This window comes from Macaca mulatta, chromosome 12 (assembly GCF_049350105.2).
Source record: "Macaca mulatta isolate MMU2019108-1 chromosome 12, T2T-MMU8v2.0, whole genome shotgun sequence".
Classification (NCBI taxonomy): Eukaryota; Metazoa; Chordata; class Mammalia; order Primates; family Cercopithecidae; genus Macaca; species Macaca mulatta.
The window spans coordinates 137,793,817-137,807,245 of NC_133417.1; the positions used below are offsets into that span (position 1 = coordinate 137,793,817).

The 13,429-nt window shown below is 53.1% G+C and overlaps 2 protein-coding genes across 2 annotated transcripts; one reads left to right on the plus strand and one right to left on the minus strand.

Annotated features, from left to right (window-relative positions):
• The first annotated feature begins 2,318 nt into the window (after nt 1-2,318).
• CHRNG (cholinergic receptor nicotinic gamma subunit) lies at nt 2,319-8,299 on the plus strand. The gene is made up of 12 exons (XM_077957912.1): nt 2,319-2,428; nt 2,618-2,757; nt 3,006-3,050; nt 3,227-3,336; nt 3,982-4,137; nt 5,039-5,136; nt 5,502-5,702; nt 5,895-6,009; nt 6,204-6,318; nt 6,975-7,185; nt 7,377-7,507; nt 8,126-8,299. The coding sequence occupies exons 1-12, from the start codon at nt 2,374-2,376 to the stop codon at nt 8,297-8,299; spliced, it is 1,551 nt and encodes a 516-aa protein (XP_077814038.1). The 5' UTR covers nt 2,319-2,373.
• Nucleotides 8,300-10,953: 2,654 nt separating this feature from the next.
• On the minus strand, nt 10,954-13,428 carry TIGD1 (tigger transposable element derived 1). The gene is made up of 2 exons (XM_015111355.3): nt 13,256-13,428; nt 10,954-12,852 (listed from the first exon to the last, which is right to left on the minus strand). Exon 2 carries the CDS (start codon nt 12,762-12,764, stop codon nt 11,013-11,015), a length of 1,752 nt encoding a protein of 583 aa, XP_014966841.3. The 5' UTR covers nt 12,765-12,852; nt 13,256-13,428; the 3' UTR covers nt 10,954-11,012.
• Nucleotide 13,429: the final 1 nt, after the last annotated feature.

Consider the following 13,429-nt stretch of genomic DNA (forward strand, 5'->3'; position numbering starts at 1 on the left):
TGTCACACAAAACTGGGGGGGTGCCTCTTGCACAGGCTCCCAGGGAAACCACGGTTTCCACCAGCAGCACCCGCTCCCCCAGCACCGTGGTGCTCTCAGGACTGGTCCACTCTGACTGACATGGAACTCCATATTCTGTCCCCAGGAAGTCATGCTCATGGGCACAGCTTTCCGGGAAGCCATAGGGTGTTCCTTACTCTCTCCAGACCAACAGGGCTACCTGCTCTCTTTCAATGGACAGTGAATCAGTAATACACTGGGATGCAAGGAACAGAAAGCTCAAGGAATTGTAGTTTAAACACAAAAGGTTTCCTTTTTCTCACATAATAATAGGGAGGCGGAGGTGATCACATCGCCTCAGCTGTCTAACAAAGCTATCAGGGACCCAGGCACTTTGCCATCTGCCCAGCCCTGCCTCCATGGCAAGCTGGCTTCTGTCCTCAGACCTGTTGGCCCCAGGTTGCGAGCTGACAGCAACAGCTGCACAATTAGCACCTATGTTCAGGCAGAAAAGGGCCAGCCATTTCTGACCCCTTTCATCAAGAAGCAAAACTTTTCCAGAGGCCGGACATAGTGGCTCACGCCTGTAATCACAGCACTTTGGGAGGCCAAGGCGGCTGGATCACCTGAGGTAAAGAGTTCAAGACCAGGCTGGCCAACATGGTGAAATCCCCTCTCTACTAAAAACACAAAAATTAGATGGGCGTGGTGGTGCCCGCCTGTAATCCCAGCTACTCAGGAGGCTGAGGCAAGAGAATCGCTTGAACCCAGGAGGCAGAGGTTGCAGTGAGCCGAGATCAAGCCATCGTACTACAGCCTTGGCAACAAGAGTGAAACTCCATCTCAAAAAACAAACAAACAAACAAAAAATAACTTTTACATAAAGTCCCTGCAGACATCCCACAGGTTAAAACATCACATGGCTAGCCTATCTGAAGGGAGACTAGGAAATGAGTATTTTGCTCTACCAGCCATTATAACAGAGGGTGGCAAAGGAGTAGTGTTAGACAATTCTACAGATGATTTTCTCTGAATGGTCCTGTCCCTGCACACGTAACCCCTCCAAGAAACTGCCATTCCTCATTGATGATTTACCCTTCGGAGAACACCAAGAAGGCTTCTAGGCCATCTCTCCCAGAGCAGGGAGAGGGAGAAAACAGGAGGGTCGGGGGCAGGGAATGCAGGGACAGGTGGTCCACTGTTTGGCAGTGCTTCCTGATCTTGGAGGCCATTGATGAATTTGGTAAAGTGTGGGCATAAAGGAGAGTAAAGAGGTGGAGAGAAAATGGTCTGCAAAAGAGGATAAGAAAACTGCATCTAGGGGGACCAGAGGGCAAAATGGAAAGGCAAGGGTCTCAGAAGTGAGGACACAAGGGCTTTGTAAATTCCAGGAAAAGTGGGCCACACAGAGAGAAGCTCAGTGGCGGGGGAGGGGTGAGCTTCCCCCCCCACTGAGGGGAAGCTCAGGGAGGGGGAAGCTCAGGGAGGAGGAAGCTCGGGGTAAGGGAAACCCAGTGAGGGGGAAGCTTAGGGAGGGGGAAGTTCAGGGAGAGGGATGCTGAGTGAGGGTGATACCGAGTGAGGGCGATGCCGAGTGAGGGGGATGCCGAGTGAGGGGGATGCCGAGTGAGGGCGATGCCGAGTGAGGGGGATGCGCAGTGAGGGGGATGCCCAGTGGCAGGCCAAGATGGGCGGATCACTTGAGTTCAGGAATTCAAGACTGGCCTGGCCAACATGGTGAAACCCCGTCTCTACTAAAAATACAAAAAAAAAAAAAAAAATAGCCAGGCATGTTGGCACGTGCCAGTAGTCCCAGCTACTCAGAAGGCTGAAGTAGGAGAATCGAGGTGGAGGTTGTAGTGAGCCAAGATCGCACCACTGCACTCCAACAAAAAACAAACAAAATCCTCACATGCCTACCCAACAGCCTTCACACACACCCAAATCCTGACTCCCTAGAGGGAGCAGGAGGGAGTCCACCTCAGCCCTCTCTGGAGCTGCCATCAGGTTCCTTGGCAACCTGCCTTCCCTACCACACCCAGCTGGCCCTGGCTGTGTCCTTGGCCCCCATGTGGAACACAGAGGTGGGGCTGGGACAACTGAGCCCGAGTTGGGGCTGGAAGGTGGATGTCTCTTTTGGGGCAGACAGGGCCCCTGTCTCCCCTCTCCAGCCCAGGTAATCTGAGCCCAGCATTGTGTCCATCCTGGAACAGCTGACAAGGCTGTGGTCAGACAGCTGGTGGGGCTGGGCCGGGTTGGCTGGGCTGACTGGGGTGGGAGTGTAGGCTGTTATATGACACCCAGAGCCCATCTCTCTCTGCCCCAGACCTTGGAGCTGTTGTCCCACCCATCACTGCAGAGAGCTGAGGCGCCATGCATGGGGGCCAGGGGCTGCTGCTCCTCCTGCCGCTGCTGGCTGTCTGCCTGGGTAGGACACAAAGGAATCTCAGCCTAAGGAGTCCCAGAGCTGGGGTCCACGGCCTCAGGGGATGGAGAGCCTGAGGGCTATTGGGGCCTGCCCTGGATCCAGTTCCCTGAGTCTCCACTTCACACCCCCAGGGCCTCCCCAATCTTTCCGCTTCCAAGCTCCTGCTAGGCTCACGCCTGTCTATTGCAGGGGTCCAGGGCCGGAATCAGGAGGAGCGCCTGCTCGCAGACCTGATGCAAAACTACGACCCCAACCTGCGACCTGCGGAACGAGACTCGGATGTGGTCAACGTCAGCCTGAAGCTAACCCTCACCAACCTCATCTCCCTGGTAAGCCGCAGGATGGAGGAGGGGTCAGTGCACCAGGCCCTGGGACCCGCTGGGGATAGCATGGGGTGACTCCAGCCACCAAGAGGTTGGAGGGCCCCACAGGGGACAGGCTGGGGTCTGGAAAACCCCCATGATTGTGGGGGGTGTACTGTCAAGAGGCTGGGGGATGCTTGGCCCCATCGGTGGCCTGTGGGACTGGCACTGAAGTTGGGGGCTGAGCCCTCCATACTGCACCCTTGCACCCCCAGAACGAGCGAGAGGAAGCCCTCACCACCAACGTCTGGATAGAGATGGTAAGAGGCCACCCTGCTACCCTCCTTCCATCAGGGGCCCCACCTCACCACCCCAAGGCCTCCTGAGAGTTGCCTGCCCCCTTCCTGCCTCTTCTGTCCTCTTGGGCTGGATGCCCACTCCTAGGGGTGTGGTGCAGCAGAGGGCAGAGGCCTAGCAACTGCCCCTCCCCCTGCAGCAGTGGTGCGACTATCGCCTGCGCTGGGATCCGCGAGACTACGAAGGCCTGTGGGTGCTGAGGGTGCCGTCCACCATGGTGTGGCGGCCGGATATCGTGCTGGAGAACAAGTGAGGAGGGGGCGCAGGCAGGGGTGTGGGGGACAAAGAACACAGGGTCTGGGCCCAGCAGAACAAGGGGGCTCTGGGAAAAGAGAAAGATGAGCAGGGGGTACAAATTGGGTACCTGTGTGGCTAGGGAAGAACTGGAAGGAGCAGGTGCCAAGGGCAGGGCCCTGGGTATGGCCTCTGACCCCAGGGCCAGCAGACCAGACCCTACGCCAGGCTCCATCCCCTCTGGGCTGGGCCACCTGGTGGGCTGCTCCCTTCCCTGTAACATGGGGCCACGGACGGGTCCTACAGAAGCTGGTGGGAGTCAACAAGACAGGCATGAAAAGTGCATCACTTGGGGGCTGGCACATGGTGTGGGCTTAACACGTTAATCGTTATTATATTATTATTATTATTAAAACAAGAGAGAGAAAGAGAAGCAGAAATTAGGAGGTGGTGCCTGAGGAAGTCTGTCTGGGGCAGGGGTGGCAGGAGGATTGCTGGGGGCACCTAGTGGTCCGGGTGGGAACCACTCAGGGGGTGACAGGCTGGTAGGGACTTGTGTCCCCAGGCCTCTATCCACATGGGGCAGAGGGGCTGGTCTGGGGCTGGGGTGTCGGGGGCTGAGCCCACAGCCTCGTGGCCTGGCCTGTTCTGTGCACACAGCGTGGACGGTGTCTTCGAGGTGGCCCTCTACTGCAATGTGCTCGTGTCCCCTGACGGCTGTATCTACTGGCTGCCGCCTGCCATCTTCCGTTCCGCCTGCTCTATCTCAGTCACCTACTTCCCCTTCGACTGGCAGAACTGCTCCCTTATCTTCCAGTGAGGCCATTTATGGGGGAGGATTAAGAGAGCTGCTCTCAGAGGGCCCTGGGCAGGGGTGGGGCAAGGCCTGGGCAAGACTTCTGGCCTTGGCTCCGGCAGCACCTAGAGGCCAAGGGCCTGGCTCCATCTCCCCTGGGCCTCTGTGCCCATCTCAGGCTAAGACGCCTGAAGGTGCCCGAGCTCTCCCTGCTAAGCCCGAGTCCCCTCACTCATCCTCCTTCACTGCCTCAGTTTCCTCGCCAGTGCCCCAAGGGGAGACATTCACACCTGGGGTGCATGGGTGAGAAGGCACACATGCACACAACATGCATGTCTGCGCACACACGAAACCACTGCACACTCCAGGCCCACGGGGAGGCGGGGCTGTTCTGTGAGAGAGGGGCCCTGGCAGGGAACCCAGCGGAAGCATGTGTGCAACCAAGCCACCCCTGGGCGTCTCTGGGTCTGTTTCCTCAAACCTAAGTGTGGGGAGGAGGGCCTGAGGGAGGGTTCTCCTGTATCTTAGAGGAGCAGTCTTTCCACAAGCAAAACCTGGCAGGGACACTCCCCTCCACAGACACAAGGGTCCTCCTTAGCTAGGCATGTATATTCTACATTGCCATCATCAGCCCCTCCTGCCAGACAGCAGTGGGAGGGACACATGCAGAGTGGCCCTGGGCCCATCAGCCAGGTGAGGGCCCTGCAGCCTCCTGGGCCATCAACTCAATCTTCCTGACCCCAAAGAGCCCTAGGTCCCCTGCTCTCCATATCTCACCACTGGGGTTTTATGGAGAACTCAGAAGCAGGGCTGCATCTTGCTGAAGCAAAGCTGCCCACACTTGTCCCCAGATGGTCATCCCCATGCAGTCATGGCAGGTCTACCCACTCACATTTAGCCTCTTTCCTCGGTGACTCCCAGGTCCCAGACTTACAGCACCAATGAGATTGATCTGCAGCTGAGTCAGGAAGATGGCCAGACCATCGAGTGGATTTTCATTGACCCTGAGGCCTTCACAGGTAACCCCCACCCAAGGGCTCCCCAGGCAGCCTCATCCAGGGCTCCTGCTGGACCAAGCTGTGGTCAAGGCTGGACCAAGGTCAAATCCCTCCCATGTAACTCAAAATGAAAACTACAGCAAACCATAAAATACGCTTTTTAAAACGTCCAACAAAGCTCTGACTTTCCTCATGATAATGACTCCAATTTTAGAAGGAGAGGCTCAAGTATCCAATCTCCCACCCCACTTCTGTCCTGCAAGGGTGCCTCCCCTGCTGGTGCTCCTTAGGGCACATGCTGCCCTTGCAGCTGGGTCACTCAGGCCGCAGGGATCTGCCTAGCCCACACTTCCTGTGCCTACTCCTGCCTGCCTGCCTGCCCGCAGAGAATGGGGAGTGGGCCATCCAGCACCGACCAGCCAAGATGCTCCTGGACCCAGCGGCACCAGCCCAGGAGGCAGGCCACCAGAAGGTGGTGTTCTACCTGCTCATCCAGCGCAAGCCCCTCTTCTACGTCATCAACATCATCGCCCCCTGCGTGCTCATCTCCTCCGTCGCCATCCTCATCTACTTCCTTCCTGCCAAGGGTACCTGGAGCCTATGGGAGAGAGCCGTCCAGTAGCACAGGGGATACCTGGGAGGCCGGGGCGGGCCCTGCCTGGGGCACAGAGTGGCATTACGACCCAGGACAGAGGCAGCGGGCTACTTCTGGGGTAAGGGTTTCCTCTGTGGGTGGGGAAGGTAGGGACCTGCTCTGAGAGCCTCTCGGTCACTGGCAGCTGGGGGCCAGAAGTGTACCGTCGCCATCAACGTGCTCCTGGCCCAGACTGTCTTCCTTTTCCTTGTGGCCAAGAAGGTGCCTGAAACCTCCCAGGCGGTGCCACTCATTAGCAAGTAAGGCTGGTCTTCATGCCCACCCGCCTACCCCTCTCTCCTTTCTTGGGAGCACAATGGCCTCCTGCATTGCCCTTTTGCCCTCCATCCACCCCAGCATCCTCAATTCAGGAGGCCTGAGGGGGGGCAGCCACTCAGGGTGGGGGTAGCATCATGGTATGGACTGCCAGCTCCTGCCCACCCCACCCTGACAGGTACCTGACCTTCCTCCTGGTGGTGACCATCCTCATTGTCGTGAATGCTGTGGTCGTGCTCAACGTGTCCTTGCGGTCCCCACACACACACTCCATGGCCCAAGGGGTCCGCAAGGCAAGGACCTTCCCTGCCCACTTCAACATCCTGCTGCCCACTCCCCTACACCTCCCTCTCGCACGCCCCTGGCCATATTCCTCACCTGCAACATTCCACAGCACACCTATCCTGGGTGTATCTTGAAGCATGGGCCAAAATCGATTACAGTAATACAGTAATGAAATTGCTTCCTAGGTGCCAGGGATATTACAAATGTTAATGTATTTCATCTTCATAAAATCCGTATCATCTCCAATTACAGATGAGGACATTGAGGCGCAGAGAGGTTAAGTAACTTGCCCAAGAAAGTGCACTACGAAGTCAAAAAAGCAAGAGTCTCCCAGGGTAGTCTGATTCTAGTCTGTGATCTATAGCCCACCTGCAGCCTTCAGCTTGGGCCCTTGTTGCACATGCAGATTCCCAGGCCTGCCCCAGGCATTCTAGGCCAGAATAGCATGAGGGTTGGGGGCAGGAATCTGTGTTTGTAAAAAGTGCCCTGGTGATTCTGATGTGCACTGAAGTTTGGGGACCCAGGCTCATGTCCAGTACAGAGCTTTACCAAGGCCACATCACTGCCCTGGTATGTGCCTAGCAGCACAAGCCCTTAACGCCAACTTCCTGCTTCTGCTCTGAAGCTCGGCCTGGCTGCCCTAGTGAAGCCACCCCCTCTCTAGGTGTTCCTGAGGCTCTTGCCCCAGCTGCTGAGGATGCACGTTCGCCCGCTGGCCCCGGCAGCTGTGCAGGACACCCAGCCCCGGCTACAGAATGGCTCCTCGGGATGGTCGATCACAACTGGGGAGGTGGCCCTCTGCCTGCCTCGCAGTGAACTCCTCTTCCAGCAGTGGCAGCAGCAAGGGCTGGTGGCAGCAGCGCTGGAGAAGCTAGGTGAGACATTGCAAGTGTGCCTGGGGACACTCCTCCCCTGGGACTCCAGCTGGGGAGCCAGACACAGCAGATGAGTGCTGGAGAAGTGTCCAGGTCAGGGAGAGAGCAGCTGGGGTCCCTAAGGAGAGGCCATCTTCTCTGCCTGTTTCTCCTCCATTCTACTCCCAAACCTTATCCTTTCTCTTTATCAGAGAAAGGCCCGGAGTTAGAGCCGAGCCAGTTCTGTGGCAGCCTGAAGCAGGCTGCGCCAGCCATCCAGGCCTGCGTGGAAGCCTGCAACCTCATTGCCCGTGCCCGGCACCAGCAGAGTCACTTTGACAATGTAAGCTGAGTCAGGGTGGGATGGAGGTGGAGTGAGTACCTGGGCTTGGACCTGTGATGGAGACAGGATGAGTGGGGTGGCCAAGATACGGCAGTGGGATGGAAAAAGAGGCGTTTGGGAGCAGTGGCTCACATCTGTAATCCCAGCACTTTGGGAGGCCGAGGCAGGTGGATTCACCTGATGTCAGGAGTTTGAGACCAGCCTGCCAACATGGCAAAATCCTATCTCTACCAAAAATTAGCTGGTCGTGGTGGTGGGCACCTGTATTCCCAGCTACTCAGGAGGCTGAGGCAGGAGAATCGCTTCAACCTGGGAGGTGGAGGTTGCAGTGAGCCGAGCCGAGATCGTACCACTGCACTCTGTCCTGGGTGAAAGAGTGAGACGTGAGATTCTGTCTCAAAAAAAAAAAAAAAGAAAGAAAGAAAAAGGAACAGGGGCAGCGGGGACATCTCAGGGCCAGGGGACCATGGAATTAGCCACCAGTTGGGACCTGGACATAGATAAGAAGGGCCCCAGGAAATGGAGACATGGGCCTGCTGGAAGCCCAAGGATGAGAACGGGACCCAGGGAAGACCTGGTGCCGCCGCAGGCCATCCGACACCTGACTCCCATCCTCAGGGGAATGAGGAGTGGTTCCTGGTGGGCCGAGTGCTGGACCGCGTCTGCTTCCTGGCCATGCTCTCGCTCTTCGTCTGTGGCACAGCTGGCATCTTCCTCATGGCCCACTACAACCGGGTGCCAGCCCTGCCATTCCCTGGAGATCCACGCTCCTACCTGCCCTCACCAGACTGAGCCAACCAACCACCTCGGGGCATGTGGGAGTCACACACGTGGGTCACACTGAGTCTTATCAGCCACGTTCTCCTACTGAGGTCCTAAGTGTACTCTTTGGGAAGTGCCCTTCAGGGCTGTGTGAGCCAAACAGCCCTAAGAAAAGCTGGGGAAAGAAAGAGTCTGAGCTGGAGTCCGGGAGTGGTTGGGGGTGGGCTGTGGTTAGTGTGCTGCTGCGGTCAGCATGCGTGCAGGACTGGCTAGCTTGTCCTGGCAATAGCTGCTCCTCCACTCAGCGCACTCCCCTCACTTAGGCCAAGCATTATTCATTCCCATCAATCTGAAGTCCAAAGGACTGTTTTGTGTAATACCTTCGGGCTTGGGACTGGCTCCCTTTTTACAAGTTCTCCCTGAAAGAGGGCAGTCAAGAGAGGTGTGAAGAGTAGCGGCCAATGATCTCTCCAAAGCAGGGCAGCAGCCCATGCCAGCTGGCATCTCCCCACTGTGCCTTCTGGGTACAATAAGCACCCAATTCTCAAAAGCCCCAGTGGCCTTTCCATTCATGTGCATTTTTCTACCACTGACCACAAGACAATTTCCTGAGTTTTGTAATCCTTTTTATTTTTAGTTTTTGATGTGTTGTTGTTGTTTTGTTTAGTTTTGAGACAGAGCCTCACTCTTGTCATGCAAGCTAGAGTGGAGTGGCATGATCAAAGCTCACTGCAGCCTCAACTTCCGGGGCTCAAGCGATCCTCCTGCCTCAGTCTCCCAAGTCGCTGGCACCACAGGCATGCACCACTACACCCAACTACTTTTAAATTTTTAGTACAGATGAGGTTTTGCTATGTTGCCTAGGTTGGTCTTAAACTCCTGAGCTCAAGTGATCCTCCCACTTGAGCCTTGGGATTACAGGCATAAGCCACTGTACCTGGCCTCCTTCTTTTTTTTTTTTTTTTTGAGATGGAGTCTTGCTCTGTCCTCCAGGCTGGAGTGCAGTGGCACAATCTCGGCTCACTGCAACTTCCGCCTCCTGGGTTCAAGTGATTCTCCTGCCTCAGCCTCCTGAGTAGCTGGAATTACAGGCGCACATCACCACGCCCAGCTGATTTTTTTTTTTTTGTATTTTTAGTAGAAATGGGGTTTCACCATGTTGGCCAGGCTGGTCTCGAACTCCTGACCTTGTGATCCGCCCACCTCAGCCTCCCAAAAAGTGCTGGGATTACAGGTGTGAGCCACCGCGCCAGGTCACCTGGCCTCCATTTTAATTAAGAGCTCCTCACGGCAGTATGGACAAGCAAGAATCATTATTCCCCGTGTTATACTGGCAAATTGAGCCTAGAGTAAGAGGGACTCCACACAACACTGGTGGCTAAACAAGGTTTGAAGTCCAGAATTCCTGACTCTGACCCAATCTGACATTCTAAGATTCTATGGCCTGAAAAACAGGCCCTTCTTCCCAAAGGATGGTTGAGACAAGGAAGAGCCAGGCAAGAAGAGTGTGGAATTAACAGAAAGCCACTGAGCTCTTCATTCCAGGAGGAGACTTTGGCCTCCCTTGACCCCACTAATCAGGTAGTAAGGCAATAAGCTGGGGTCTTCCTGTGGGAGAGGCGAGGTCCTGCTCTAAGATTACAGCTGGCACAAGAGTTCGGCTGGTAACCAGGGGACACCCTTGGGCAAGTCACCTATGCTCCCTGAGCCTGTTCCCTCATCGGTAAATAAGGTGCAAAAAATAATCCATTCCCGACCAGGTGTGGTGGCTCACACCTGTAATCCCAGCACCTTGAGAGGACAAGGTGGTGGACTGCTTGAGCTCAGGAGCCCAGGAACCCAGGAACCCAGCCTGGGCAACATGGGGACACCCGGTCTCTACCAAAAAATAAAAACTTAGCTGGGCGTGGTGATGCATACCTGTAGTCCCAGTTACTTGGGAGGCTGAGGTGGGGGGATCACTTGAGCCCAGGAGGTCTAGGCTGCAGTGAGCTGTGATCATGTGACTGCACTCCAGCCTGATGACACAGTAAGAGCCTGTCTCAAAAAAAAAAAAAAAATTACAAAACTAAAAAAAAAAGTGAAAGTGCCACATAAAGGCCTGACAACAGGATATGATGGCAGGAGGGGACCTTGGAAATATGCCCTCCCTCCAAGCACAGGATTGCTGTCTTTGGGGTTCAATCACCAGCAAGTTCACTTTATTTACTCCAGGGTGTGTCTATGCTTGTGCATGCGTAGTGTGTTTGAAGCAAGAGCAGAGTCAGAGCCCTAGAGTCCTAGAGGAGTTAGGGAGAGTGGGGGAGAACTTTGATCAGGGAGGGAATCTGGTGACAGTGGGGTCATTTCGCTTCCCATAAGCCCCTTACTAGCTGTGTATCTGGCACAAGTCTCTCAACCTCTCTGAAAGCCTCAGAAGGCAGAGGATTAGCTCCTTGTACACAGTAAGCACTCAAATTGGCTGCCATTACTATAGGTTACTGTCTCATGGGATCCATATAGTAACCTGAGGAGGTAGGAAGACGTATACCTCAAAGATATTCCAGGTTCAGTTCCAGACCAACACAAGAAAGCAAGTCACATGAATGTTTTTGGTTTCCCAATGCACATAAAAGTTATGTTTACACTATACTGTAGACTAGCAAGAGTGCAATAGCATTTTCTAATAAAACAATATACATACCTAAATTTAAACATACTTTATTGCTAAAAATGCTAATGATCAATCTGAGCCTTCAGTGAGTCATACTCTTTTTGCTGGTGGAGGGTCTTGCCTCGAGGTTGATGGCTGCTGACTGGTCAGGGTGGTGGCTGCTGAAGGTTGGGGTGGCTGTGGCAATTTCTTAAAATAAGACATCAGTGCAGTTTGTCTCATCAATTGACTCTTCCTTTCATGAAAGATTTCTCTGTAGCATGCGATGCTGTTTGATAGCATTTTGCCCACAGTAGAACTTCTTTCAAAATTGGAGTCAATCCTCTCAAACCCTGCTGCTGCTTTGTCAACTAAGTTTATGTAATATTCTAAATCCTTTGTTGTCATTTCAACAATGTTCACAGCATCTTCACCAGGTGTAGATTCCATCTCAAGAAACCACTTTCTTTGTGCATCCATAAGAAACAGCTCCTTATCTGTTACAGTTTTATCATGAGACTGCAGCAATTCAGTTACATCTCTAGGCTCTACTTCTAATTCTAGTTCTCTTGCTATTTCCACCACATCTGCACTTACTTCCTCCACTGAAGTCTTGAACCCATCATAGTCATCAATGAGGGTGGGAATCAACTTCTTCCAAACTCCTGTTAATGTTGACATTTTGACCTCCTCCCATGAATCACGAATGTTTTTAATGGCATCTAAAATGGTGAATCCTTTCCAGAAGGTTTTCAATTTGCTTTGCCCAGATCCATCAGAGACATCTCTATCCATGGCAGCTAGAGCCTTATGAAACGTATTTCTCAAATAATAAGACTTGAAGGTCGAAATTACTCCTTGATCCATGGGCTGCAGAATGGATGTTGTGTTAGCGGGCATGAAAACAACATTAATCTCCTTGTATATCTCCACCAGAGCTCTTGGATGACTAGGGGCATTGTCAATGAGCAGTAATATTTTGAAAGGAATCTTCTTTTCTGAGCAGTAGGTCTCAACAGTGGGTTTAAAGTATTCAGTAAACCACACTGTAAACAGATGTGCTGTCATCCGGGCTTTGCTGTTCCATTTATATAGCACAGGTAGAGTAGATTTAGTATAATTCTTAAGGGCCCTAGGATTTTCAGAATGGTAAACAAGCATTGGCTTCAACTTAAAGTCACCAGCTGCATTAGCCCCCAACAAGAGAGTCAGCCTGTCCTTTGAAGCTTTGAAGCCAGGCACTGACTTCTCTCTAGCTATGAAAGTCCTAGATGGCATCTTCTTCCAACAGAAGGCTGTTTCATCTACATTGAAAATCTGTTGTTTAGTGTAGCCACCTTCATCAATGATCTTAGCTAAAGCTTCTGGATAACTTGCTGCAGCTTCTACATCAGCACTAGCTGCTTCACCCTGTGCTTTTATGTTGTGGAAACGGCTTCTTTCCTTAAACCTCATGAACCAACCTCTGCTAGCTTCAAACTTTTCTTCTGCGGCTTCCACACCTCTCTCAGCTTTCATAGAGTTGAAGAGAGTTAGGGCCTTGTTCTGGATTAGGCTTTGGCTTAAGGGAATGTTGTGGCTGGTCTGATCTTCTATCCAGACCACTAAAACTTTCTCCATATCAGCAATAAGGCTGTTTCGCTTTCTTATCATTCGTGTGTTCATTGGAGTAGCACTTTTAACTTCCTTCAAGAACTTTTCCTTTGCATTTACAACTTGGCTAACTGTTTGCCGCAGGAGGCCTAGCCTTCGGCCTATATCGGCTTTTGACATACCTTCCTCACTGAGTTTAATCATTTCTAGTTTTTGATTTAAAGTGAGAGACGTGCGACTCTTCCTTTCACTTGAGCACTTAGAGGCCATTGCAGAGTTATTAATTCGCCTAATCTCAATATTGTTGTGTCTCAGGGAATAGAGAGGCCCAAGAAGAGGGAGAAAGATGGGGAACAATCTGTGGGTGGAGCAGTCAGAACACACACAACATTAAGTTCGCGGTCTTATAAAAGACGCTGTATGTGGCACCCCAAAACAATAGCAACATCAAAGATCACTGATCATAAATCACCATAACAGACACAGAAATCATGAAAAGTTTGAAATATTTTGAGAATTACCAAAATGTAACACAGAGACACGAAGTGAACACATGCTGTTGGAAAAATGGCGCTAATACAATTGCTGGACTCAGGGCTGCCACAAACCCTCAATTTGTTTTTAGAAAGTCCTATCTGCGAAGCGCAATAAAACGAGGTATGCCATAGTATAGTGGCGCTGCCGCCAAAGGAAAGCCTCGGGAAGGTTAAGAGAGATACCGGAGAGTGCGTCCGGCACTGGAGGAGGAGGAGGGTTTTTACCAGGCAGCGAGTCCAGAGCCCGCGCTGTCAACGACGCGGTGCTGCCTTTTTTCGGAGGCGCTGCAGGAGGGCGCCTGGACACGCTCCCTTAGGAGAGCGGGCAGGTCACAGGACCTGGACGGCGACAAAGCTGAGACCTGAAGCCAGCTCCGCCGCTGAGGCCAACCCTCTGCG